We start from the raw sequence: 25,897 nt of genomic DNA, 5'->3' as shown, positions 1-25,897 counted from the left end.
TTTTTTTTTCTTTTTTTTTTTTGGGTCTGTTTCTGAGCGGGCCGCAATTACGCTTTTAGGACATTAAACGCTATGCCGCATCTGGGTGAACATGATGATGAGGTCTTCTCAGACAATGAGAAGAATTTGCATGATATGGATTCGAGAAGATGGGCTCTCAGATATTGAGATATAATTACGTTTGAGATTTCAAAATCAATTTGTGCGATTCGTTGCAGACAAGAGAAATAAGGCATTCATGTCTCGCAACTCCGATTGAAAGTGATAATATGTCCAATTATCACGCCTGAGTGCAATAAAGATATTTTACAAGTAGAGGAGGTCATACATAATATACATTTGATTCGGCAAATTCCAACTATTTCGACATGGGTCTTTGGAACCGTCCGTTGTTGTCGTATCTTGCTTCTGTGAACGGGATTAGCACTCTCTTTCTCGTCATAGCAAGAACGGTAGAACTTACTGAAGAACGTATAACTCAATGTCACTGTCTCAACACCCTTCATGTTCATATCATTGAGCAGATCAGGATCCAGGTAGAAGAATACAGGCATGTCCACGGTCTCTCCCGCATTGAGACGCTGCTCTTCGAAACAGAAGCACTGGATCTTGCTGAAATACGGCGCACACTGCGCGGGCGTCACACTGTAGGTGGCCACTCCAATGATATCTTGGTCGCTCTTGTTGGTCGCCTTGTAGAATGCGAGCGCAGTCTCGCCAGGAAGAACACGGACTTCTCGCTGTTGAGGGACAAACTTCCAGGGAAGAACATCGGAGACTGAGGCACTGAATGTGACCTTGATTCGCTTGGCGTCTTTGACTGGAACGAGTCTGCTTGCTAGGTCGCCATCCTCGGAGCCGGGACCGCCGTGGGCACGTATAGGTTGTCCTCCCCAGCCGGTGGTTTGGCAGATCTAGACGACCATTAGACGAAAAGATTGAAAGCGAGGAAAGAAAGTTACCATCTTGTATAGCGGCACTGAACCATAGGTAAGGGCAACGAACCCGAGGATCGTGCTCAAGGTATAGTACCTGGTCATTGTAAGCCGAGCCCACAGTCCAACTCTCGAGCCATCCTTACGCTATCGTCCTATTCTTCTTGCTATAGTGCGCACGAATCTCCTCCATCGTAGGGGTATAAGGCTGTCTCGGTCTCTGCGGCTGGTTGGAGGCATTGCGGGCAAAGTTGAGGCCTGTCCGCTGAGGCTTCGGTCGGGCATTCTGGCAAAAGAAACACGACCATGGTGAAGTAGCCGCTCGGGCTGAGCTTCGCGCAAGTCGAGGCGCAGCGTTCATGGTCAATTGGGGCGAGATTGTGTAGTTTTGTCTGATGGTGAAGATGAAGCTTGGAGTCGGATGATCTTTAGCGATTTCTGGGTGACGTCGGCGGTCGGCTTCTGTAACGTCCGATGGAACTGACACCAACGTTAGATTGTTACCCTACAGAATACCTAGACTAAGGTACGCCAATCAATCACGAAATTCAGGCTTTCGTATGAGAATTCTTTTTTGTTTTTACCACTACATATCACATGTTCTCAAAAGCCTTGTCTTTGTTTCCAGAGTGAAACCCACAGCATGTGTACACAACGGTGATTGCGCTCTTCCATGTGAAGATACCAAAGTATTTTGCTCGTGGAGCATTTACCAGTCAATTTTCGTATTCAATTGTCGAACGCATTTTCTAATACAGACCATCGTGTTTAATAGTAGCCTGGTTATGTTCTCCTCGGCACATGAAGTAATTTGCGCTACTGAACTCTACGCTGCACATCGCAGGTCTAGATCGCGCTATGACGAGCCAGGTTCAAGATTCCGAAGTCAATTGAGGGATTATGACACGTAGTACTCACTAAAATATAGGATTCAATCCATACAGGTATAGATGGAACAAGGTTATACATATAGAGATGTCTCATGGAATTTGGATGGGTCTGAGCTCTATAGTAGGTGCCTCATCCGATATTCATGTATGTACAGGACTACAATACCTTCAGGATCTAAGTTCCAACGCGATCAACCTTAACAAAGCCAACCTTGCGGTAAAATCCTTAATTTAACTTGACATGGACAACGGATTGACCCAAGACCCGCCGCCACAGGCAATGGAAAGCTTAAATGCACACAAGCCTTTGCTAGATTGTCACTTCAAACTTGGCATGTTCTTCATAAACTACCTGCCCAGCATCTACCTATGGAACGACACATAAATCAAAAGGATGACCAGAACAATCCGAATTCGGAGATCGAATTGAAAGAGCAGCCTCATTCGGAGCAACACCATGTGTACCAGCCAAGAGAAGAATCGAACCTTCTTTCCAGACCAACATCCTCACCAGAATCAGGACCGCCATCATCAGCGAGATCGATCAACCGCCGGAGCAGCAAGTCGATGGCCGCAGAAAAGCTTCTCAGCCGCCCCAAAAACTTACCAAAGGCCCTTATTGCCGCTTCTTTGCGATGGCTCTGTTCAGTGCTCTTCGTCGTAGCTATCTACGTAGTGCTCTGGCACTACTCCCAGCAAGATGTCATGTCGACCAAGGTTAAGCGGGAGTTCAATACTCTTGTTATTGGACTTTCTCTTGGTCTTGGTATGAGTATAACCATGTCTCTCGAGGCTATGGCCGTAGAGCTCAGGCCGTGGATTCTCAAAGTTCGACATTGGTCAACACGAGAAGTACTAAGTTCTGACGAGCTACTGGTGTATACCTACCTGCTAACAATTTGTAACAGTCTGCTCTGATTTCGAATGCTAAGAATCTGAACAAGATTGTACAGCTCACTTGGCAGTCTAGCTCATATTCACTATGCTCTTATGCTGTTGCTTTCATATTGCTCAACTTGGTATCCCAGATTGCTTTGGCAATGTTAGGCCTGGTCTACTCCACCAACACGGCAGACTCGACCGCTATCCTCAAACCTGGCAATGTCACGGTGGCGGACTTTTCTGAATTGGAAACCGCTAGGGTTCTATCCTCAAAATCTCAAGCCCTTGGTGCATTACGATACACTGCGAACAGGTATGTTATGGGTACTTGCAAACAGTATATCCAGAAATGTTGATTGTGTTTAAGCTATGGAACTATCGCACTTGGTTGGATATGGGGAGATATGGATACTATTCCTACACCTGGAACTTTGTGGGACAACAACGACCCTTTGATATACTGTGGCACAAGATCCTGCAAATTCGTCTTCCAAGAATGGACATCCAGACCAAAGAAATATGATCTGATAGTGAGCACGAACCGCACTGTTGAGGTAACAGGAGACTGTCGCAGTTGGAAAGTAACAAAAGGAGGTGGCGGAAACGAGACAACCGCCACTATTGCCAACCAGGAGCGAACAGAGGTTAACATTACCGCGATGAATGGCGTCAACCAAACAACATTTATGTACAATGCTGCAGGAAGCCAAGGCTCAACATGGAGTGACATAACAGCCTTTGAAGCTTCAGATTCCGATCCATGGTTCTATCGCTGCAATGTCAGTTTTGGACCAGTCATCAATGCGTACCGCAAAGAGCACCTCCTTGATGCAAACATCACTTCATTAGCATCGGCAGGAATAGCTCTCCAAGGCTATGGAGCTTCTTCACTGGGCCCTACCAACAGCGACCGACAATTCCAGAGCTACCCTGCTGAGTCGACGTACGGGCAGCCTGTGGGTGGCGATACAGATGCTATGGGGAAGTTGGTCGCAGCTTTCGCGACAGGTGTTGTGGCTGTCGTAGGCCAATCCGCCAGTACTCTTATCGTGCCAGGTCTTCAGCCCCAGAATGGGGTTGTGCTAGAGATTTCCAAATGGACGTACGTCCATCTTATTCTGGGGTTGAGCCTGGGCGTGCAGCTGTTACTTGGTGTTGGGGTTGCTCTAATATCTAACTTGTAGACACACCCGCATCATGGCTGGAAGCTGGACGGCAAGATGTGAGACTTCTGGATCGTAAATCGTAAGAAAATTCAATATAATCGTGCGGTATAAACCTGCTTCAGCAATCTCAACGCTTCATGCTATATAAACACCAATATTTTGTAAAACTTAAACCCTGAACAAAACTCCCCCCCAAGATGTAAAAGAAAAAGAAAAGAATTCCACTTTTTATCGATGCTTGCCGTTTACAAATTTTGCACCCTTGCCATTCACGAGACGTTGACGCTTGGGAGCACTCCTACCAGTCAAACGCTCAAGAATCTGAATAACGAACACCTGAATCACCAAGATGACCAAGCGTAGTAAAAGATCAAAGAGCCCAAGAAGGGGCCTTTTGCCACGACTGTAGGTAGAATCGGTGTACTGGAACGGCAGCTTGGCACCCAAGTGGTCCTGTGCAACCTCCAGTCCGCTGCTGAAACCGTCTTCGTGGAAACCGTACTTGATCCAAGCACCGGCATAACTAATACCTCGAGTGTTCTGGATGTGTTTGAGAAGCTTCTGTGCCCGGACGGAAGACGTTGTGTAGAGAGGCTGTGAGTAGAAATAGCGTCCCTGTGTTTTGGCGGCCTTTGGCTTTCGAAGAGGATTCATCGTGACCAAGACGTCTCCAAAAGTATTTCGAGGAATGTGCTGGAGCAGGTTCATGTTGTATGTGAGCGAGACCTGGTTAATGTTTGCTTTTCGTGACGAAGGTGACGATAACGTGAGGTAGTTCCAGCTGGCCCAGGCTTTCTTGCGCCGAGGCATCATATCCAGATCTGAGTGCAGGACCACTTCGTTTTGGGACGTTTTGAAGCAAGACATGATAAAACGCTCCTGCTCGGTGGCCGATGACTTGATGATATCAAATGCTTCATCGCCGTGGGTGGCAAGGATGACATGGTCGTAGAGAGCAGATGTACCGTTTTCCAGGTGGAGACGAACTTGGCCGTTGCTTTCAGTAGTGACACGCCTCACGGGTGTCTTGAGAAACAAGTGGTTAGGAGGGAAACCCTTCATGACAGCGTCAATGTACGACCTGGAACCCCCCTCTATCGTCAGCCATCTGGGGCGTGACGCGAATGTAGACGGCAGATGATGATTCCACCTAAGCATAATTAGTATGTGTATAGTTACGTTATGGCATTAGTGATTGGGACATACATGAAACGAACAAATGTCAGAGCAGGGAACTCCAGTGCGCACTTGTCTGGACTCGTACTCCATATTGACGCTGCCAAAGGAAGGAGATAGTCGTCTCTAAAGGCTTGCGAATAACCCTCTTGGTCTAGATACTCCCCAATCGTGAAGTCGTAACCAACTGAATGTCTAGGTTTGCTCTGTACCTCAATGTTGGAGATGTCATCCTCATCTTTGCTTAACAGATCAACCGAGAATTGGTTGAAGCGAATAATGTCAAAAAGCATGCGCCACATTCGCGGTGAGAGGAGATTTCTTCTTTGACAGAACAGGGAGGTCAGGCTGGTGCCAGCCCATTCGAGGGCGCCGCAGTCCCGAGATACACTGAATGAGAGGTCTGTGGGGGCGGTTTTAACATTGATCTTTTCCAAGAAATGGATAAAGTTGGCTAAATAACGAACGGTTGGTGAGCTTGACTTGTATGACGCATAGGCGTTGCCCATTGAGCGAGTAGAGTAAACTCACGAGAGGTTTCAGCGTTTAGGACATGAAAACCGGTGTCAACCTTTGTCGAAAACTTTCCCTTTTTGAAATCGACAGTGTTTGTATGGCCGCCAAGCCTATCGGAAGCCTCGTACACGTAGACATCGTGATATGTCTTGTTCAAGGCCCATAGCGCACCAATTCCAGCAGAGCCGCTGCCGACAACAGCGACCTTTTTCCTGAGGAGGCGATACGGGTCAGTTGAGGGATTCATTGTCTGCGCCTTTGACATTACGTCTTGAAAAGGCAGAGAGGTGTAGCGTAGTGAGGGAACGTTGAATGTATGTTCAGGTGCAGAGAGAGCGCATTTCTATCTTGATTCTTGAACAAGGTGCAATTCAAAAGCATGTGACAGCGCAAAGCCAAAGACTCCATTCATAGGGACGATCAATGCATGATTGGGCAGAAGGGATGAATGATAAATAGCGGTATCGCAGCCACAAAACGGTTTCGATTCTGATTTGATGACGAGGCCGCAAGAAAGACTTTTGAGGGGGGGTTGGACAACTCAAGCACAGGTCGCCATGACGGGGACTTACATGTGCTGTGGCTCCAGCATGGTTTCGTATGTACAATACTGTATGGAGTACCTTATGGATTGGATGTGTTGTTAAGCGAATAGCGGATACGGTATTGTATCCGAGACGTATCAGTCTAGTAGTAGCAGCTGATGTTAATGCTGCTACCGTGAGATAAGGTTCTGGGCTGTCTTGTCTCGCACTCAAGATAGGTAGGTAGGTAGTGAGAAAGGAGGAGAGACAAAGATCTACGGATACAATACGAGAGAGTTCGCGTGCGGACGGAACAAGAGATGAGCCTCTCTTTTTGCTGGGGGTCCTAACACGAAACCTGACTGATAATGTCCCAACGATTTAAGCTGACGACCCACTGAAACTGCCTGACCTTGACTGATCCGAACCACCTAGGCTTGGAACTGCCAGGTCCCGTTCCAGGTTGTCAGCGGATGGAAGCTAGGTCTAAGGCTTAGGCTACTATAATAAAGTAACCTAAGAGCTAGTCTTAGACCATATAAAGTGACCAAATTATTTCGTCTCTTAGGTGTGCTCTAGGCCGCCAATTCTTCTGATACCCTGAGGGCACCTACAGTAATAACAGCCCGCTACCTAGCCCAAGCTTGAACACGACGGGAGCCTTTCGCAAGAAGATCCTGCATGCATCGCATAACCATTCGAGGCATGAACCGAAGTGGCTTATGCGGTTACATTGCGCTGCACTGCACCCCATTTTGATCTGACCTGTCTGGAACGATATCGATTTGACGTGGCTTGGCTGAAATGCCATTTCAGGGTTGCCTCCAAGACATCCATGCTTTCCTTGTTGGCGAAGAAAAAGACTTTGCCTTGCGTCTACGAGTGGGTAACCCGGTTCAAAGTTGATCAGGCAAACATCATTTTCACATGCATAAAATACATATCATCGCCATTGTTATGGCATCCTCACTGGAAGCTAAAAACAACCCTTGACCCAAACAAAGCCCAAAGACTTTGAATATCGTAGGTATGTCGAACACTCAACGGGACTGGTAAACGGTAATTCGAGTCACCAATTCTTAAAAGCGCCGTGCGAGATAAACTCGCCTTCGTCTGCCCAGCTTGTTTCAACCCGACGCCATTGACCGAGGTCGTGACGCTGAGCCGCTTTTCTTCGCAATCCGGGGGATTCAACTTTCTATGAAGAGAAAAGAAAAGAAAAAGTCCAAAATTTTAACGCAAACATTCTGTGATATACTGCCGCAGAGTTGGTGTGCACGGGCCATATTATCACGTGAGAGTGAGCCATACGCTGATTGGTCACATCTGCATACGCAAACGACAGGCACCCAGTACTCGGACGCTACCGAACCGGGAAGGCTGACGAGAACGTCAAACCATCAACCACTTTCGTAGTCCAATTCCAGTAACATCCGAATATTGCGCGTTCGTCATCGCAGAGCATTCGTATCTCTCAACCAATTTATTTCATCTCGTTGTGCGACGATTTCCACCATCCAGCCTTTGACAGCCTGATAGTATCGACCGTCTTACTTGCCGCCTCCTTTCACCATGTCGAACCCTCTCGATACCGACGCTGGCTCTGAGCTCTTCAGTTCTTACGAAGCTGAGTACAAGCTTATCCAAGCGGACCTAAACCAGAAGCTTGACCAGATTCCTGAACTGGCTGGCGAACCTCGAAAGGCTGCCATCAGCCAAGCCGAGCGGGCGCTTGAGGAGCTCGACGAACAGGTAGGTCTACGCGGGAGGCAAATACAGCCACCAGGCAACAGGTTCCTGATATTTTGTCTATTTAGCTCAGCGCAATGCGCTTGGAGAAGCAGAACATTCCGACCAGCTCTCGCACCAAGGTCAACCAGCGCTTCCGAAACTACGAATCAGACACAGACGCCGCTCGTCGCAAATTGATTACTCTGTCCTCCGACCGTTCGGCACTTTTTGGATCGCGATACACGGATGACCCCGCTGGTTCATCAGACATCAATATGGAACAACGACAACAGTTGCTCTCCGGCACGGACCGTCTTGATAGAAGCACACAGCGACTGAAGAACAGTCAGGCTCTTGCCCACGAGACCGAAGCGATTGGAGCGGATACCCTCGCAAACCTTGGCAGGCAGCGAGAGACGATCGAGCATACTCGCGGCATAATGCTCGAAAGTGAAGGCTATGTGGACAGGAGCGTGAAAACGCTCAGGGGCATGGCGCGTAGGTAAAGTGGCCCACATAGACGTCATGGCAATCGCAGAAAACTGACTTTGATCTTACAGGATGGCTACAAATCGGATAATAACTATTTCCATCATCACTGTTTTGGTTATTCTTATTGTTGCTGTCATTTTCAGCAAGTTCCGATAAGGGATGGATTTTACAATTGGAGTTTTTGGCAGTCACTCTGATAATGGGCCTTACGCGTACTTTCGTTCCACCAAGGAGTTTAGCAGGTTTAATGATTTGTAAATGTAGACGGGTTTTGTCTTACAGTATATACATATTCTGGGACTATAACAAATGTCTGACTGTTTTGTGAATCAAGTTATCTCGATGCTGCTTCATTGTATAAATGTGATTACCTATCCTAATAGAAGCGACTGTTCTGTTGGAAGCTTTCTCCGTAAATCAACTTGACACACAGATGGGTCTGATTGAACGACATGAAAAGAAGATGGCTGTACTTCCGAAATGGTAATCCAGGTACTACCTCGATAAGTAAGTATTTACCTTAGCAGGTAAAATGCAGAAGACTTTCATGGATCTCACAATGGCATTGTAGCTCTCGTCGATAGCAGCTTAGTGGGTTGAAGCTCCTTAGGTTGGTCGGAGCTACGTAACAACATTATCGCCGAGAAGCACCCGAGGTTCAACCGCACACTACTAGCAGGGCTTCGAGAAACCTCCAGCCTCTTTTCATTCCTCATCTCTCACAAAACTCTACCTTCCTCCACACAACCAACCACCTTCCTTCCCCCTCCTTCCACCTTCACACTCCTCCTTCTCTCACGACCAAGCTCTATCTTCTTCTTTCCCGCGTTCATCGCTTCTATTGCATCTTGCTGTTACTGTATTTGTATTTCAAGCGTTTTTCTCCCACAAGCTTACCACGTGCTGAACGTGGCCTTTCACATCGGCGATGTCTGAATTTCTCGGGTATGCTGGACGTGGTCATTGACGCCTGTCTACGCCCGCTTACGCAGCCACAGGTCTCGCATCTCCCTTATTTCCAAAAGCGACATTCGGTACGTTGTTGAATTCAAACGCGTCGATTGACGTTTCTGACCCATCCCTAGCTACGTTGGTACGCTTCATGAAATCAACTCGGACGAGTCGACAGTATCACTTGAAAATGTGAGGTCATTCGGTACCGAGGGTCGCAAGGGCCGACCCGAAGAAGAGATCGCTCCCTCCGATCAAGTCTACGAGTACATCGTGTTCCGCGGCAGCGACGTAAAAGACTTGCGGATTGAGGACCATCCCAATATCAAGGAGAATAAGCCTCCAGCTGTGCCTGATGATCCAGCCATCGTTGGCGTAAGTCACTCCCTCATACCGCGTTGCTGTTTATTATCTTCTTCTCCCATATGATGAAATATTTCGGATGTAAAACATTGTCATTGTCGGAAAGCGCAAAAAATAATGTCGAGATTTCCGTTGCCTTCCTTCTGATTGGGAAACCTTGCTGTCATGTTGTTGCTATTCTTGTCGAGTGCATATGAGCTAACAATATTCAAAAGGCTGCGCGTCCTGGTGCCCAAGGACCTAACCCCAATGCTCCACCAGGTCCTGGTGCATTCGGTCAAGGTCCCTACCCACCTAATAACTTCTACGGAGGTCCACCACCTGGTAACTGGGGTCGCGGTGGTGCTCCTGGACCTGGCCCAGGTCCAGGTCCAGGTCCCAATTTCGGAAACATGCCTTATCCCCCTCCTCCTGGCTGGTTTCCTCCTGGCCAAGGTTTCCCAGGTGGTCCTGGTGGACCGAACCCTCCCGGTGGCCCTGGACCATGGGCCAACTACCCTTTCCCTCCAGGCCCTGGTGGTCCTGGGGTTCCCGGTCCCAATGCACCCGCTGAGGTTCCTGCCAACCAACGAGCAACTCCTAGCTCTGGTCCCTCTCGAGATGCAAAGCCGGCTCCCATTGGCCCTGGCGCGGATCGGCCCAAGGCCGCTACTCCTACCGGACAGGCACCCCCTACAGAGCCTAAGTCACTTGCCCAAGGTGTGCGACAACCTTCACATGCCCCAACACCCCCTATCGATTCGAAACCATCAGTCGAAGAGGTTAAGCAAACCGCCGCTAGTCTGACAGCCAACGGACAAGCAAAGGCCGAAGAAATCAACAAAGCCACACCTACTGGACCCAGAAACCATAGGGTTAACCCCGTAATCCCTCTGACCGGATCCACTGCCAAGCCATTTTCCCTACCAGGTGTCGGAGGAGATGCTGCTGGTAAGGCACCGGTTGCTGTTGCTCCGACCAATGTTCAGGATGCCACCAGTGCTGCCCGAGCCGCCGTCGCCGTCGCCATGGCCCAACTGGGTAACAATAGCGGCAACGCCATGGACAACCTGACCAACAAGGTGAATGAAATGCGAGTTAATGCCGTTCGGGGCGGGCCGGCTGGTCGAGGCCGAGGCCGCGGTGGACGTCCAGCTGCTGCCACCAAGGTTGTTGTCCCTGAGTCCGACTTCGACTTCGCCCAGTCCAATGCCAAATTCAACAAGCAAGATGCAGTCAAGGAGGCCATTGCTGGATCTCCGTTGGAGGCACCCGAAAACCCTGCTGTCACTGAGCATCCTGAGGTCGCGACCACTGGTGAAGACGTTCCTGTTGCCTACAACAAGACGAGGTCATTCTTTGACAACATCTCCAGCGAATCCAGGGAGCGAGCTGAGAATGGAGGTCAGAAGCCTGGCGGTCGCGAATGGAGAGGCGAGGAGCAGCGCAAGAATATGGAGACATTTGGGCAAGGGAGTGTTGACGGCGGTTACCGTAACTACCGTGGTCGCGGTCGTGGTCGAGGCCGTGGTGGTCGTGGCTATGGTCGTGGCGGACGAGGTGGAAATCGCCCTCAGTACCAAAATGCGCCTGCCCAACAATAATCGAACATATCCAGTGCTGTCGGCAAACATAATACGAATCTAGACACGTCTTAGCTGTGTTCTTTTTTCTACGCGGACGATCATCACGAACCAAGCAGAGGTCGTGGCTTTAAGCGGTTTCTCACTTGCTTGTATCATATATCAGTTTTTCAGTTTTTGAAACGATTGCATTTCTACCGTCCCACACGGGCGGAACATGGTGTCTCATGCCGTTCTTGGGTTGACGGATACCATGAACGGAGGATCGGCCTCGAAGAAAGAGGCCCGGAGTTAGGATTGAATTGAAAGCGGGTGGTATTGGAAGCGTGCTTCGCATAGCAAGCTACAAAAGGAGTTGCTTTTGTCCTTTTTGAATTGCAGAATTTAAAATCACGAAGGATGGCCCGGTATGGCCTGGCGCTGGCGGTTACGGAGACTAGGGACCTAGTTGATGAGGCCCACGACAGCTTTATGACGCAAAAACAATAAGAAACGACAGAGCTTGACGGACTAGGGTCACAATATTCGTCCCTTTTACCAATATACAAACCCAAGCCCACACTATTTTGTTCCACGTCGTGAATGTTGACATTTTTGAGACCCGGTGTCCCTATAGATCTCGTTCGCTCTGGGTTTTGCAGTACCTGAGATCCTAAAATATTCTTCCATTGATTTTTTTACGCATTGAATGGCGATCTTCAATTCGTTAGATTGTCCAGTGCATAATTAGTCATTGACATGAATCTGGTGATCCAACGAATACCTAGGCAATGACTTTTAAGATGTGACAAACATGGTGCAGTGGAGAGCAAGCACGGTTGTACTTTTTCCCACAGCCCACCTTTAGGAAGAGTTCACAAGCTGCCCCACTAGCGTCATCATTTCTGGCGGCATGACGCATAAAATCCATCGTAGCAGCGCCAGTGCACTTTCTTGACGGACTCAGTCTGAGCAGTCTTCAAAAGAGTGTACGAACATTCATATATCTGTCTCGCACAATCCATCTCAATCTTTAAATCCCGCGTCACTCCTTTGACTGTCCGCCGATACTCAATCCATCCAGCACTCTAGTACTCTGCCCCTCACCCACCCTACACGATTGTTCAAATCCATTGACGCCACGAGCCTCCATCATGTCGAGCCGACAGCTTCGCAAGCTGCAGAAGCAACGCGAGCTAGAAGAGGTGCAGAATATCGTCGAGAAGGACTCGGAAGAAAGCGAAGATGATCAGGTGCCAGTTGCGCCCAAGCCCCGCGTGAGTCTTTTCGCAGCTCTGGGTGGCGATGATGAAGATGAGGCCCAAGACGAAGACGATGACGAAGAAGAAGATAAGCGACAGCCTGAGGAGGACGTAAATGAAGCCAAGCAGCCCGTCCCAACAGGAAAGGGCAAGAAGAATAAAAAGAAGAAGAAGAAGGCGGCAAAGACCAAGACACCCCCGCCACAGGAGGACGAGGACGAGGATGAGATTGACAAAGCGATCAAAGAACTCAATATCACAACATCTAGGTCTGGAGGCCAACCCACCGGGGGCGACTCGACAGTTCAGACTCGTCGAATTAATGAACTTCTTTCCATCAACCCATATCACCTCAAGGTCGCCAACGAGATGAAGAATCTATTTGGTAGTGACATTATCCAGTCAGCCGAGGCAGAGGAAGAGCAAGAACGCAGCCGTCGGTTTAGAGGAAACGGACCCCGGGAAGTCGATATCGAGACGTTCCTGCGCGGCCCACCTGGGCAGCCCAAGCTACCAGAGATATCATTGCGCAGAAATGTCTTCATCCAGGGGCGTGAGCACTGGCCGAAGCAGAGCGCAGGTGGGCTTACAATGAAGGAGATTAAAAAGGCGGACGACGGTTCTTGGACAGAATACGCTTATTTTCACGACAAAAACTACGATGCGACACAGGCATTCTTCTTTAGCTGTGTGCAGATCGGAGACCCTATGCGCATGGTTCATCTTCTGAAAGAGTTTCCATACCATGTTTCCACGCTCCTGCAGGTTAGCAGCGTGGCCAAGCAGGACCAGAACATGGCTCTTGCAGCTGAACTTTGCGAAAGAGCCCTTTTTACTTTTGGTCGAGTCACAACCAATGCCTTCCGTCAGAATATTGAACATGGTAGGGCGCGCCTCGATTTCCGTAGACCTGAAAACAGACAGTTTTGGCTCGCAGGATATCACTATCTCAAAAGTCTTGTCAGAAAGGGCACGTATCGTACCGCGTTGGAATGGGCCAAACTCCTCTATTCTTTGGATCACAATGATCCTTATGGCATGCGACACTTTATTCATTTCTTGGCTATTCGTGCCCGAGAGGGTCGCTGGCTGATAGACTTTGTGGATGAGCTTGAAAAGACAAGCGATAATCGGGATACGGTCTACTTACGACAGTCATTGGTGTTGGCCCACCTACAACTAGGCGATACTGCTCGCGCAACTGAGGAGTTGGAGAAGGGTATGAGACGAGTCCCCTGGCTGTACTGTGGACTATTCCAGGAGCTAAACCTCGACACACCACCATCAATCTGGGGTATCAGCGCCGATTCAAACGCGCGGTCCTTTTGGGTCAAGCTTTATATACACCAAGCTAAGGATCTTTGGAATAACGCACAAGCTACCACGCTGCTTGAAAACGTGGCGAAAAAGCTCGAGAAGGTCGACACAAGCGTTTTGCCCAGCGACGACTCTCCGCCTGACCATGGAGTCACCAGACTCACGTTCCTCGAAGGCCAGACGTCACTTATCGCATTGGCTCCGCGGGAGTATCTAGATGTGCAGCCAAACTACGAATTTGACCCGCTGCCACCACCCGAGGAGGAGAATATCTTCTCGGGACATGGCACGCGATTACCTTGGGAAGACAGACAACATGGTCAGCAAAGACCTACAAATGAGATCGAAGAGCGATTGCGCAACATTTTCGCAAGGCGTGCTGCTGCTGCGGCTCCCGCAAACGGTGCGGCAGATGGTGAGGCCGGCAGCGACGACGAGGCAGCGCTCCTGGCGCAGTTAGATGACGAGGAACTGGAACGGGACCTAGCGGCTGCCCGGAATGGTAGTGACGGCGGCGTCCTAGGGATTCTGATGCAGTTGCTTGGCGTTCAAACCGGGCCGACTGGTGAGAGGCCAGACGAGGCTGATGCTGATCAGGACAGAGACACTGACACTAGGGCTGGGCCTGACACTGACACTGACGGTGTTCCAGGGGCTTGGCCGGAGGATCACTGAAATCAACTGCCAGCATGAATAATTACCAGGACTTGATGATGATGGAGATGATAACGACGATTGTTTCAACTATATCACTGTACGGATAGTAGAGTTTTCTTTAGAGCATTGCTGTATCCGCAGTATAGGGATTCACAATGGACACGAGTTCGGGCTCGATACCTAAGTACCTACTTTCCTAGGGCCCATATTAATTGATGACAATTGCTCATGTCATTGTCGTGCCCCTCTTAGAACCCCATCCGTTTATTAGATCCTCTTGGCTTAAGCGATCGCTTATTCCCGCTAGAAGATCAGGGCTTTTCAAAGGAACCAGCCCGAGGAGCTGGAATAGGTAGGTACCTACCTAGATAATCATGACTAGGAACGACCAGGTGGTCAAGTCCCGTACTTATGAATCAGTTACCGTAAATTACCTTGCATTCAGTGTGATAACTTTTTGAGGTCAATTAATTTAAGTTGTTAGTGCGGTACCGGAGATGAAGGGTTCTAGAAAGGGCGGTAGAAGGTAATGATAAGTTACGCAATGGCCAATCGCAAAGCCGGGCTGCGGTATAACGAGGTATGCTAGAGACAACCCAGACTACCTATGTCAGGCCGGGGGTGCAATAAGAAGTCCAATCCTTCCATCAAACGGTAGCTGAAATTTCTTGTTTGTACGTATCCGTAGTTGTACTCTATATCCGTACTTATAATTGTATCCTGATTAAGAGACAGGGGCCACGCGTATTGTGCAGAGCAGAGAGGGATGAAGAGGCCTTATCCGTAGACTTCTGTGCGATTATATGATCTGGTCATATCCGTAAGAACACTCCGGATTATCCAGTGGCATATTCAGCCCTGTCTAGGTAGGATGTCGCTGACGGATAGAGGCAGCAGCTCGCCTTGTCATGCGGTGAATAAGCATTCCAACCATACCACATAATACTAAGTTATATTTGTGACAAGGCAATCGCAGGACACTCATCTCGAGAGAGCCCCGTTACATACAGTTACATAACCAGCGATGTGCTGGCTAGATCTGATGATGAACCAAGCAACGGATGAACGAACTTCATCAGAGGTTTTATCTCGGAGCCGAGAAAACCGACAATTCAAATAAAGCACGGAGCATATAGTCGGCCGACTGCAACTGTCTAAGGCGGTTATCCAGGCGCATACGGCGGCGTATGGGTCAAGCCATGCATTGGATCATGGATGGCATGGTACGGAGCAAATGGTACCACAGGGCAAAGTGTGCTCTAGGCTATGCTATGGTACCATGGTGCGCATGGGTCTAGGTAAACTAATGGATCCGTACCTAGGTACCTATGAATTATTGAGGTATTCGGTCTGGGGACGCCTACCAGGATGAAACGTGGTGGAGAAAGGTTCTAGCCTCATATACAGGTCAATTAGACCACTTTCCATCTTGATACCAATGGCCCATGGGGGAGCAAAGTAAAGAACGGCAATCGACGGAAAGACCATTCATCCGTTGCCAAATGCAGTTTGAGTATATTCTTGGTTCGTTCTAGGATGAGAACCGCAAGATCAAAGGCAGATGGGACCCCAACAAAACCCTTGCCCGTATGATTTGCGAATGAAAAATAATTCAGGGCGCTGGGTGCATATTGTAGATTGTTACATTGTCCAGAGTACTGTACGCCTAATGGCCAATGCCGGGGATTGGATGGAAATGCTTGCGAAGAGCACGGCTTTGTGTGCGGAGGAGACTGGGGATTAGATGGAGAAGACGGGTCGGCCGAAAGGATTATCTCTGAATCCGTCATGATCCCGATGACAGCAAGCCAAGACATGCTGCAAGCTTGTGCTTGTGCTTGTGCTGCACACTACAGTAGGTTAGGTGTCGCGATCGACATGTTTCCCCTACTAACGTGCAGATCTCCATCGAAATCTCTTCCACCATAGTCTAGTGAGCCGCTGCGTACTGTACTTTTTTTTCGGTTTTTCTCGGATTGAAAGAAAAAACCTCTGTGGAATGGGATGGGTGTTCTGGTTTAGCACGAGCCATGTGGCCAAGCACTCGATATTGAGGCCTCTGGGAGGTGACATTTACAGCGCCAACAGCGATTGATTGAGGACAGTACTGTAACATAAGCATATGAATTGGGCCGTTCGAGGCTGTCGATCAATGACGGGTAGAGGGGGAAGATGATGAGCATGAATCAGCGCTGTTCAAGTTGTTGATACAGTAGATACCTACCTATCGACGAATGAATTCGAGATCGGACTTGTCTTGAAGATCACCATTGCTTCTACATCACGTGCGATTCATGCCCAAGAGCGATCGAGACCTCCTGTGCTGATTGTCTAGAGTCTAGACCCAGATTTCGGCTCCGAAGTGGAAAGGAAGGTGACCATTACGGACATGTCGTTTAACGTTTAGTCCGGAGCCAAGCAAGCCCGAGGCATTGCACTATGGTAATCGCTTTTTTTTTTTTTCCGTACCTGCCTTCTGTGGTAGAGCTGGTATTGGATTGCAATTCCCTTTAGAAGTACCTAGGTATTCTTGGCAGATGATCTCCTAGTCTGCTATTCTGTACATTGTATACCTATCCATAGCCCCTGTGCACAATATCAGATGCATCTCGCATATCCTATCACCTACAATCCAGCCTGCATAATCACAGTACTGTACTGTACAGTTGGTTACACACACAACGGAATGCGCAGGATCAATCATAAAACGATCGGCGGTAGATATCAAAAGACGGATCCATTCTGACGTTCTAGCCAGGTTCTGGTTCACAACTTAGTTTGGCCCATGGAGCAGTACGTACAGTACTGTACTGTATCTACAGGCGAGGTTCCACTGAACAGTCTCCATCGGTCGATCAGACCGACCCCCCGCCAAGCTAAATTCTTTCCAGCTCCAGACGGCGATTCCAGCGCCTCCTGGCCTCTGCAGCACAGCACAGCACTATTGCCTACCTGAATTGAAGAGATGGATGGACCCGACGACGGGCTGGGTACTAGGTACTAATCGAGGTCAATTATTGATAGACCTCCATGGATGGGAGATTGGCGATGAATATACAGTGCACTACATACTTAAAAACACCTTGACTGTAATTATCGCACGATACTTTACGACCAATCAGCATTCTGAGCCCAGCATCCTGTTCACAGAGGAACGATCGATATCTTCCAGCAAAGCACTCACTCTTTGCATGGTACTATAGGTAGAGAGGGTCCAGCCCAGTTCAACCCAGCCCAACGCAACGGGTCCACTAGCCTACTTCGCATCTGCAGGCTCGCAGGTGCAGGATCGCCCGACTCGCGCGTGCGCGTGTCTGGGGTGGCTGAATCAGACCCGACGGAACAGCCAGGAGGAGGAGGGAGAGAGGGAAAAAAAAGAGCAGAGGGGGAACAGAGCAAAACTGGCAGAGCAGAGCAGAGCAGACAGGCCTAAGCCTGAGCCTAAACCTGAGCCTGGGTCTACACTAATCTGTCTCTCTCCCTCACTCACTCTGTGTAGTCTAGCTCCACGGCGTCGAACAAGGTAAAGCTCTACGACCCTGGCCTAGCAAGTTCAAGGCGCCCCCATCCCATCCCATCCCATTCTATCTCCAGTCAAAGGTCCAGCTCTAGCTACTCGCTACTGTACGTCTACCGGTGTGGCCCTGGCCGTTTCCCGTGTCCCGTGCCTTTGTGCCCCGTTTCCCGTCCGAATCCGCGTGCCTGGTGGTGCCTCTCTAACTTATTCGTGTCAGGTTTGCCTTAACCAATTATTTTCCGGCTTTGCCTCCTCCTCGACTTTGTCAGTCCTTCAACCTGCATTCTCCGCCATGTTCGTTGCGAGTTCGGTGCGCTTGCGACCTACCATTGTCTACCTATCCAAGCCGAGGCTGTCGTCGGCTTCCTGAACCTGAATACCACCACATCCCACCTGCAACTGAACTCAACATCTCCGGAGCTGGTCAGCGCATTGTCCTCGAAACTCGCTCGTTGGTTGTTTATCATACCTTCTTGTACTTGCGTCGACCCACCCGCTCACTTCACTCGATATCTTGTCGCACCGAGCTTTATTGAACCGCCAAACAGTTCTCCGGCATTCTGTCGCCTGGTCGCAGGCATGCCCGAGATGACTACAGCGCACTCAACTAACCACGATGCGGGTAGCGCCCCTGCTGCGGCTCCTCCCCAGTCCATCTTGACCTCTACATCCTACGACACACCTCTGTCGCAGCAGCAAACACCACCTCACCATTTGCAACAAACACCTTCGCAGCAGAGCCTTGCGCTTACCCACCAACAGCAGCAACAACAACGGAGTGTCAAGAGGCCGAGGCCAGTCAAATCATGTACCGAGTGTCGAAAGCGTAAACTCCGATGCGATCGCCTTTGTCCATGCTCTCAATGCCAAAAATCAAATCGAACTTGCAAGTACGCTGTCGACCATGATTCTGCAAATCTGTCAGAAGGTTCCGATAGCGAGATGCCAGAACCGGCCCGGCCAGCTAAACGGAATTGCAATACCAACATATTCAGCTCGGCTACCCCTCTGCTCAATAACGAGTCGACATACGGCCCTATTCGAAATGGAGATGTCACAAGTGCGCCATCGTTAGAAGAGTTGTCAATGCGCATGGAAAGACTCGAAAGACAACTCATGGCCAGAAGCCCTGCTGTATCGGAGGGCAGTGGGGGAAGACTCATCGCCGCGTCTTCTGACACGATACGAGGGTTGACTGTCAAACAAGGAGCTTTGCGAACACGATATCATGGTCAAAACAGTCCTCGTGTGCTGCTTAACCTGGTAATGCTCTCTTATACCGTTTGATTTGCACAATTACTAATAATAGCAGTTCGACGAAGCTAAAGAATTCATGGCCAACAACTCCAACAACAGTGCGGTTCGTGAGGTGTTGCTAACGTTCAAGCGATTTCACAAAGCTCTTATCGATGAATATCGCAAATCATTGTCGCCAATCACTGTCTTTGTCGATTCAATGATGCCCGTGCAGAAGCGAATGACAGACATTCTACCAAAGAAGGCAGTATGCGACAGGCTGATCGCCTCATACGTCGACACTTCTGAAACGATCTACAGAATCGTTCATTTGCCAATGTTTACCGAGCAGTACAACCTCTTCTGGGAAGGCAAGATACAATCAGAGTATTTCCTTCCCCAGCTGCTCTCACTTTGCTCTATCGCATCTCGATTCGAAACAAAATCAAAAGGGCTTGGCAACGAGCGGTCTGAAGGCGTGCATATTCCAACAGCATGCGCCCTGGTACGAACGTGGCTGGACAGCCTGAGGGGAAAGCAGTTGGTGGATTTCGCGGTACTCCAGGTCGAGGTCCTCTTGGTACATGCGCAGCGAATGATTACACCCCGGATACAGGATTCGTGGACATCACTCGGGTCTATCGTGCGCATGGCCATGACGATGGGTCTTCATCGTGATCCCTCCGAATTTGAACCGCGGGTTCCCATATACCTGGGCGAGATGCGCCGCCGATTATGGTTTACTATTCTTGACATGGATCTCCATATCTCTCTCGCCAGCAACTTGCCTTGTCTGGTCCGGGAAGGGGATTTCACTTGCCGCCCGCCCCGTAACCTCGACGATAATGAGCTCTACCCAGATATGAAGGAGCTACCACCATCAAAGCCCATCGATGTGGTTACCGACAACCAGATGCAAGTCTATGCAGCCATGACGCTCGGGGTCCGGATGAAGGTGGCACACATGCTGAACCGAATTGACACAATTCGAGATTATCAAGAAATCTTGGATGTTGGGGCCAAACTCGAGCGCTTCCTAGACGACATCAACTACATCTTTCCTAGGCAAGGCATATTGAGTGACTCACAAAAGAGTAAGCAATGGAGATCGCGAGTCATCCTCGACATGCACGTGCGACGCCCGTTGCTAGCACTCTATCGACCGTTCGCTATAGGAGCTTCTGACGCCCCAGGACAAATTTCTCGGGCTTATCTTAGGTCCTCGATGGTGATCATGAAATATTTGGATGAACTAGATCCTATGCTCGCGCACTTCCAAGACATTGCCGAAATGTACCATCAGGTGTTGAAGAAGGATATCATCCAAGCTGCATTGAGTGTGTGCTTTTACATCCGGTCAGCTGTGCGTCCGGCTTCCGATAGCTCAGGGCTTGGCTCGCAGGCTTTGCGCATGTCTCCTGATTCCTCTGACGACTTCCCGATCTACAACCCGGAGAATCTCGTGCTCTGGTCTCCTTCTCGACTCATCAGTACGGTGGAGAAGACACTAGACCTTCTGGTTCGCAATATTAGTGGCCGAGACACCAAAGATGTGGTGTGTCTGGCAGTCGTTCTGGATTGTGTTTCCAGGCCCGAGGTCAAAACAGAAGAGGTTGTGCAAAGTCTCCGTATTATACTCGATCGCTGCTCCAGGGCTACCAACATGGGTCTTGACAGCGTTCCCATGGGCCCTGGTGGCGTTGTCGATGGGTACCAAGGGGATGCATACAGACATCATGTGCCGTTCATGTATCAACGAAACTCGATCGGGGTACCGGCAGCCCTCAACGACTTTGACAATTGGATGTTGTGGGAAGGATGGGAGTGATGATTTCAAAGCTATATATCTTGATCGAGGAGATATTGGAGGGGGCAGTTTGTTATCTGTTACTTCTCGGCATGGTCCCTTTCTGCTGTTTGCCCCAAGGCATGGACGGAAATTGATTGTTGCGTTTTTGTAGAAGGGTTAGCTACGTTGACGGCAACCAAGGGTTGTTGGGTGGCATTATGCAGGATCTGGAAAGTTCAGCGGGCGTTGGTTGTTTTCCCAACATATGGGACATTCTATTTATGGTGCCTTGATACTGCTGGTCATACGTGGCCTTGCGAGGCGCATTCAGGTTAGATGAGTGAGTTGTAAGCTTTTTGTATGCTTATCCGTTGTACACAACAGTTGGAAAGAATCGTTTGAGAGTATATGAGAGACAGGGAGGGGGCTTTGTTGAATGATATCGATAGACGGGCTCTGTACGAGTTGTAGACGGGAAGGGGTAAATGGATTGGAATACCAATTAGGATCTACTCTACATTGATTGAATTGATTGGTTACTGTGTTTCTGAAACGGTCACTTCTAATGACAGGCTGGTGTCTGTTAGACTTGGTGTCTTGGCCATATTGGCTCTCTTGACGGCAGCCATCCAAGCAAGACCCCGTCCATCACATGGAGAAGCACGTATGCTGTTGGTGGTATCCTGACGAGGTTGGCATTGAACCAAGACAAAGGGTAAGGTACTCTCCTGCACAATTGTGTCGGCCTTGTTGAAGTAGTCTCGCCTCATTTGTTTGACACTGCTGTGAGTGAATACAAGGCGAAGAGGCAGAGACATAATCGAGCACGGAGCCTTGCATTCGGTTCTAGTACGTAGATGCACAGCTTTGATAGCATTTACAAGAGCTCTGGTGACCGAATCCCAGATGCTGGCATCATCGAAAGCTATGATGATAGCTTGGGGTGATTTTGGTGTCTGAAGCGCTGCTTCGAGATGGTGCTGACATGTCGGCGACCCAGTGACGAGAGTAACATTGGCGATGTTTGGGACGTAAGAACCAAGAGGAAGAAGCATTGTGACAGTATAGCTTCTTGATAGCGCGGATTGGACAATCAAAGAGCTGTTGTGGTGTGACGTGCTGAGGAGAAGAATATGCATTGTGAACCCAGTTATGGTGGTATAAGTTATTGTTCAAGGGGGTATCTATGAGATTTTGGAGACTAACACTTGGAGTCTATGAGATGGTATTTCTGCTCGGCCATGAGAGAAGGTGATGTTTATACTTCTATTCTATTTATCGTACCTAGACAACAAACATATTGTTGTAATTATTCGGCCGACTGGATCTCGGCCCCGGCACTCGGCCGGTATAGCATTGATGAGTACAGTAATTGTTAACTTGGTTAGCGAATCATTACACTGCTGCTGACTATTGACGAATCCATCTTGACATGTTTCTTCGTATATGTTGTTTTCGGTTGCATTTCACAAGAAATCGATTGAGCCTCGGTATCTCGGTTCACCCCGCACCATGGCTGTTCTTTAGAGCCCAGCCCAGGGTAATGGTAGCAGATGCAACAAGAGAATTGATCTCATTTGATGAGAGTTTGGGCTTGGACCGAGTTGTTTACCTGATTGGGATGAAAGCCGGGGTAGGTTTTAGTCTAGTCTAGGTAGTCGTCGATCCTGGGGAACGTTTCAAGGGAATGTACGGATACTGTATATGTAAATCATTATACACAGACTACATCTAAATCTCAACTCTTCTCAACACTTAAACAGCTCACAAATTATTATCGCCTGGGCACAGAAATAATATCAGAGATGTCGAACAACAAAAAGTCACCCGTCTATGTGCTAGGCGTAGGCATGACCAGATTCATCAAACCCCGTGGCAAAGTCGACTATACAGAACTGGGCTTCGAAGCTGGTGTCAAGGCCCTTCTCGATGCTCAGATCAACTACGACGATGTAGATCAGGGCATCGCGTGCTACTGTTACGGCGACAGCACCTGCGGCCAGCGCGTCTTTTACCAGTTCGGCATGACCCAGATCCCCATCTACAATGTCAACAACAATTGCTCTACTGGAAGCACTGGCCTCAACATGGCCAGGACCTTGGTTGAACATGGAGCTGCAGAGTGTGTTATGGTGGTGGGGTTTGAGAAGATGATGCCGGGCAGCTTGCAGAGTTTCTTCAAGGATAGGGAGAGTCCAACTGGGACGACTGTCAAAATGATGGCTGATACAAGAGGCATCACCAACTCTCCTGGCGCCGCTCAGATGTTTGGCAATGCTGGAAGAGAGTATATGGAGAAGTCAGTACCAGCCAAGCCATGAAGCATAAGAGACGCATACTGACTGACCTTGATAGGTACGGAGCCAAGGCCGAGGACTTTGCAGAGATCGCTCGCGTCAATCACGCGCACTCACCAAACAACCCCTACTCTCAGTTCCAACAAGTCTACACTAAAGAGCAAATCCTTGAGTCTCCAATGATTCACGAGCCCTTGACCAAACTTCAATGCTGTCCAACTTCAGATGGAGGCGCGGCAGCCGTCATCGTTTCAGAAGCCTTCCTCAACGCTCGTCCTCACCTTCGCGAACAAGCGGTTGAGATTGCAGGCCAGCACCTCGCCACAGATGCTCCCAGTCTCTTCTCCCGTAGCTCCATTGACCTTATGGGCTACGAAATGACGCAGCGGGCCATGCAGGAAGCAACCAAGCAAGCTGGGATTTCTCCCCGTGATGTTCAGGTCGTCGAAGTACACGATTGCTTCAGTGCGAATGAGATGATCACCATCGATGCTCTGGGTCTTTGCGATAAGGGTAAAGCCCATGAACTCGTCCGTAAAGGCGACATTACATACGGAGGGAAATACATCATCAACCCCTCGGGCGGTCTCATCTCCAAGGGTCATCCCCTGGGTGCAACAGGCATTGCGCAGTGCGCTGAGCTGGTCTGGCATCTTCGAGGCTGGGCCAACAATCGCGCAGCGCCCAATACTCGATATTGTCTTCAGCACAATCTAGGTCTTGGAGGAGCAGCCGTGGTCACTGTGTACAAGAGAGCTGATGGAGGCACTGCGCCCGCCGTAAACTCGACCATGGTGGGACATAGAAACAAACTCGGATACAATCCTGCGGTTGTGGCTAAGGGCTTTACGCAGGAGCATGTGGACATGGTGAGGAGTAGGAAGGCGAGAAGTGAGTGGGCTTTGCAAGATGTTGAGAACAAGGTTGAGGCGAGGTTTTGATGAATAGGAGACAGATTAAACGGCTGTCCATGCTGCTTGTGCTTATATTTCTTACTCGGTCCAGTTCTCTTTTATGCCATGCATTTACATCATTGTACTACTCAAATATATATTCTCTTAGCAATTACTGAGGTACTTACATTGGCAATCACTCGCTCATGTAAGCCTAGTATCTGTATTCATACATCATAGTAAACATCCCACTGTGACCCTGGATTCAAAGGAACAAACAACTGCTCAAACAGAATCAGCAAAGCCCAATACCTACAAGACCCTTAATGAAACCCCTCAGTCATGACACTGCCGGTTAAATCAAGACACCCACACTCACCGCAAGACCAACTGTTGCTCTCACATCAGATCATCGCTACCAGTCCCTGGACCTGACTACACACCATCAGTTAAAGGCCACGAACCTTTGACGTTTACGATGTGTATCTCGCATGAGATAGTCGCAGCTGTCAAGCGTCATATCACCCGTGGGGGTTCTTCAAAGATTATAGGGCAATGTATGATGATGGCAGCGGAAGAGGGAGTCCGCGTATCGATCGCAGTCTAATTGTTTAGACCGAGAAACAGCCGCAATCGACATTATCGTCAGGTCAGATCAGATCAGATCATGATATGATATGATATAGGCCCCTCGGTCAGATACCCGGGGCTATGGGTGTATCACTATTGTACAACACACACCCTGTGGCAAGTGCACCTTGTAGCTGTGGCTATCGGAACGGCAGAGCCTCATCTGCCAATGTTGACTTTGTTCATGATGGCCTGTCCCTGCATTCAAGCTCTGAATGGCTTCAGTTAAGGGTTCATAGGGCCGGGCCGCTTGTGGATACCGTAGACCATAGCGTGATGAGGCTCTTTCTCGGTGTTATAAACAGAAGCAGAAGTAAATTACTCAGGTGATGTGATGGCGCTGCAGTCGGATAGAACATCTATCTGCTGGCTGGGAGAACAGTGATCCGTAGATGCATGCACCTGCAAGTCCCTACATTGTTCTAGAAGGGCGAGAGATCTGGATTCCCGTTGTAGTCAGCCACTCTAGTCCAACGGTGCCGTCCCTCCGAGACGGGAATCTACACACTTAATCGAGGTGGCCTCGGTGAAGCCGATCGGATCATGTTGTCGCTAACAATGAGAAAAGGTGGGTCTTGTAAATCAGCCCATTCCATTGCCTCATGCTTGAACTCTCCGACTGCATAGCAGTACTAGAACCAAGTAATGATACTAGCTGATGTTAAGGTTGTATACCTAAATAAGTAGGAATTACAGAACTGTCCCCATCGACTACCAGGTGTAATTGAGCTACTACCAAAAGCAGTGGACGACCTTAAGACCTAAGGTAGCAACTTTAGTATATGGCAGTGTAACCGGTGTAGGGTAACTTGTACACCAAAGCGTCCATGGATTAATTGACAGACATTCACCAATCCGGATAAATGACGACCCAATGTGAATAACCGACGAGAAAGGAAAGTTGTCCTCTTGACTTTGTTCCAAATTAGCCTCACGAATTGCACTCGGAGAGCATTGCCCCGGAGGGGGATGTGATGGATGTTCATGATGGATCCAACCATAGCCTCTACTCATTATGCTACTTAGTGATATCAGAATGACCTGAAACACATCAATCATCAATGATTTCTCGTACTAAAGTGTGAGAAGGAAATGAAACTGCAATTTGAAGCAGGAAAAAAAAAAAAAAAAA

The 25,897-nt window shown here is 49.1% G+C and overlaps 9 protein-coding genes across 9 annotated transcripts; 6 read left to right on the top strand and 3 right to left on the bottom strand.

The window, feature by feature from the left end:
• Positions 1 to 358: 358 nt before the first annotated feature.
• On the bottom strand, positions 359 to 1,296 carry FIESC28_10873 (uncharacterized protein; the record flags this gene model as incomplete). The annotated part of the gene is made up of 4 exons (XM_031165003.1): positions 359 to 408; positions 464 to 914; positions 963 to 1,032; positions 1,082 to 1,296. The coding sequence occupies 4 exons, from the start codon at positions 1,294 to 1,296 to the stop codon at positions 359 to 361; spliced, it is 786 nt and encodes a 261-aa protein (XP_031010946.1).
• An 898-nt stretch (positions 1,297 to 2,194) lies between these two features.
• On the top strand, positions 2,195 to 3,949 carry FIESC28_10872 (uncharacterized protein; the record flags this gene model as incomplete). Its single annotated transcript, XM_031165002.1, has 4 exons — positions 2,195 to 2,653; positions 2,734 to 3,020; positions 3,075 to 3,809; positions 3,892 to 3,949. The coding sequence occupies 4 exons, from the start codon at positions 2,195 to 2,197 to the stop codon at positions 3,947 to 3,949; spliced, it is 1,539 nt and encodes a 512-aa protein (XP_031010945.1).
• Positions 3,950 to 4,101: 152 nt separating this feature from the next.
• On the bottom strand, positions 4,102 to 5,830 carry FIESC28_10871 (uncharacterized protein; the record flags this gene model as incomplete). Its single annotated transcript, XM_031165001.1, has 3 exons — positions 4,102 to 5,023; positions 5,080 to 5,503; positions 5,581 to 5,830. 3 exons carry the CDS (start codon positions 5,828 to 5,830, stop codon positions 4,102 to 4,104), a joined length of 1,596 nt encoding a protein of 531 aa, XP_031010944.1.
• Positions 5,831 to 7,661: 1,831 nt separating this feature from the next.
• On the top strand, positions 7,662 to 8,400 carry FIESC28_10870 (uncharacterized protein; the record flags this gene model as incomplete). Its single annotated transcript, XM_031165000.1, has 3 exons — positions 7,662 to 7,841; positions 7,907 to 8,318; positions 8,381 to 8,400. The coding sequence occupies 3 exons, from the start codon at positions 7,662 to 7,664 to the stop codon at positions 8,398 to 8,400; spliced, it is 612 nt and encodes a 203-aa protein (XP_031010943.1).
• Positions 8,401 to 9,240: 840 nt separating this feature from the next.
• FIESC28_10869 (uncharacterized protein) lies at positions 9,241 to 11,209 on the top strand (the record flags this gene model as incomplete). The annotated part of the gene is made up of 4 exons (XM_031164999.1): positions 9,241 to 9,257; positions 9,305 to 9,346; positions 9,398 to 9,638; positions 9,842 to 11,209. 4 exons carry the CDS (start codon positions 9,241 to 9,243, stop codon positions 11,207 to 11,209), a joined length of 1,668 nt encoding a protein of 555 aa, XP_031010942.1.
• A 1,112-nt stretch (positions 11,210 to 12,321) lies between these two features.
• On the top strand, positions 12,322 to 14,421 carry FIESC28_10868 (uncharacterized protein; the record flags this gene model as incomplete). The annotated part of the gene is made up of 1 exon (XM_031164998.1): positions 12,322 to 14,421. One exon carries the CDS (start codon positions 12,322 to 12,324, stop codon positions 14,419 to 14,421), a length of 2,100 nt encoding a protein of 699 aa, XP_031010941.1.
• Positions 14,422 to 18,508: 4,087 nt separating this feature from the next.
• FIESC28_10867 (uncharacterized protein) lies at positions 18,509 to 20,984 on the top strand (the record flags this gene model as incomplete). The annotated part of the gene is made up of 2 exons (XM_031164997.1): positions 18,509 to 19,183; positions 19,233 to 20,984. 2 exons carry the CDS (start codon positions 18,509 to 18,511, stop codon positions 20,982 to 20,984), a joined length of 2,427 nt encoding a protein of 808 aa, XP_031010940.1.
• A 497-nt stretch (positions 20,985 to 21,481) lies between these two features.
• On the bottom strand, positions 21,482 to 22,084 carry FIESC28_10866 (uncharacterized protein; the record flags this gene model as incomplete). Its single annotated transcript, XM_031164996.1, has 1 exon — positions 21,482 to 22,084. One exon carries the CDS (start codon positions 22,082 to 22,084, stop codon positions 21,482 to 21,484), a length of 603 nt encoding a protein of 200 aa, XP_031010939.1.
• A 666-nt stretch (positions 22,085 to 22,750) lies between these two features.
• FIESC28_10865 (uncharacterized protein) lies at positions 22,751 to 24,183 on the top strand (the record flags this gene model as incomplete). Its single annotated transcript, XM_031164995.1, has 2 exons — positions 22,751 to 23,244; positions 23,301 to 24,183. 2 exons carry the CDS (start codon positions 22,751 to 22,753, stop codon positions 24,181 to 24,183), a joined length of 1,377 nt encoding a protein of 458 aa, XP_031010938.1.
• Positions 24,184 to 25,897: the final 1,714 nt, after the last annotated feature.

Source organism: Fusarium coffeatum, assembly GCF_003316985.1.
Source record: "Fusarium coffeatum strain FIESC_28 chromosome Unknown BRIP53273_contig_340, whole genome shotgun sequence".
NCBI classification, from domain to species: Eukaryota; Fungi; Ascomycota; class Sordariomycetes; order Hypocreales; family Nectriaceae; genus Fusarium; species Fusarium coffeatum.
Note: the sequence above shows the minus strand (reverse complement) of the source record. Positions and strands in the feature narration are given on the sequence as shown.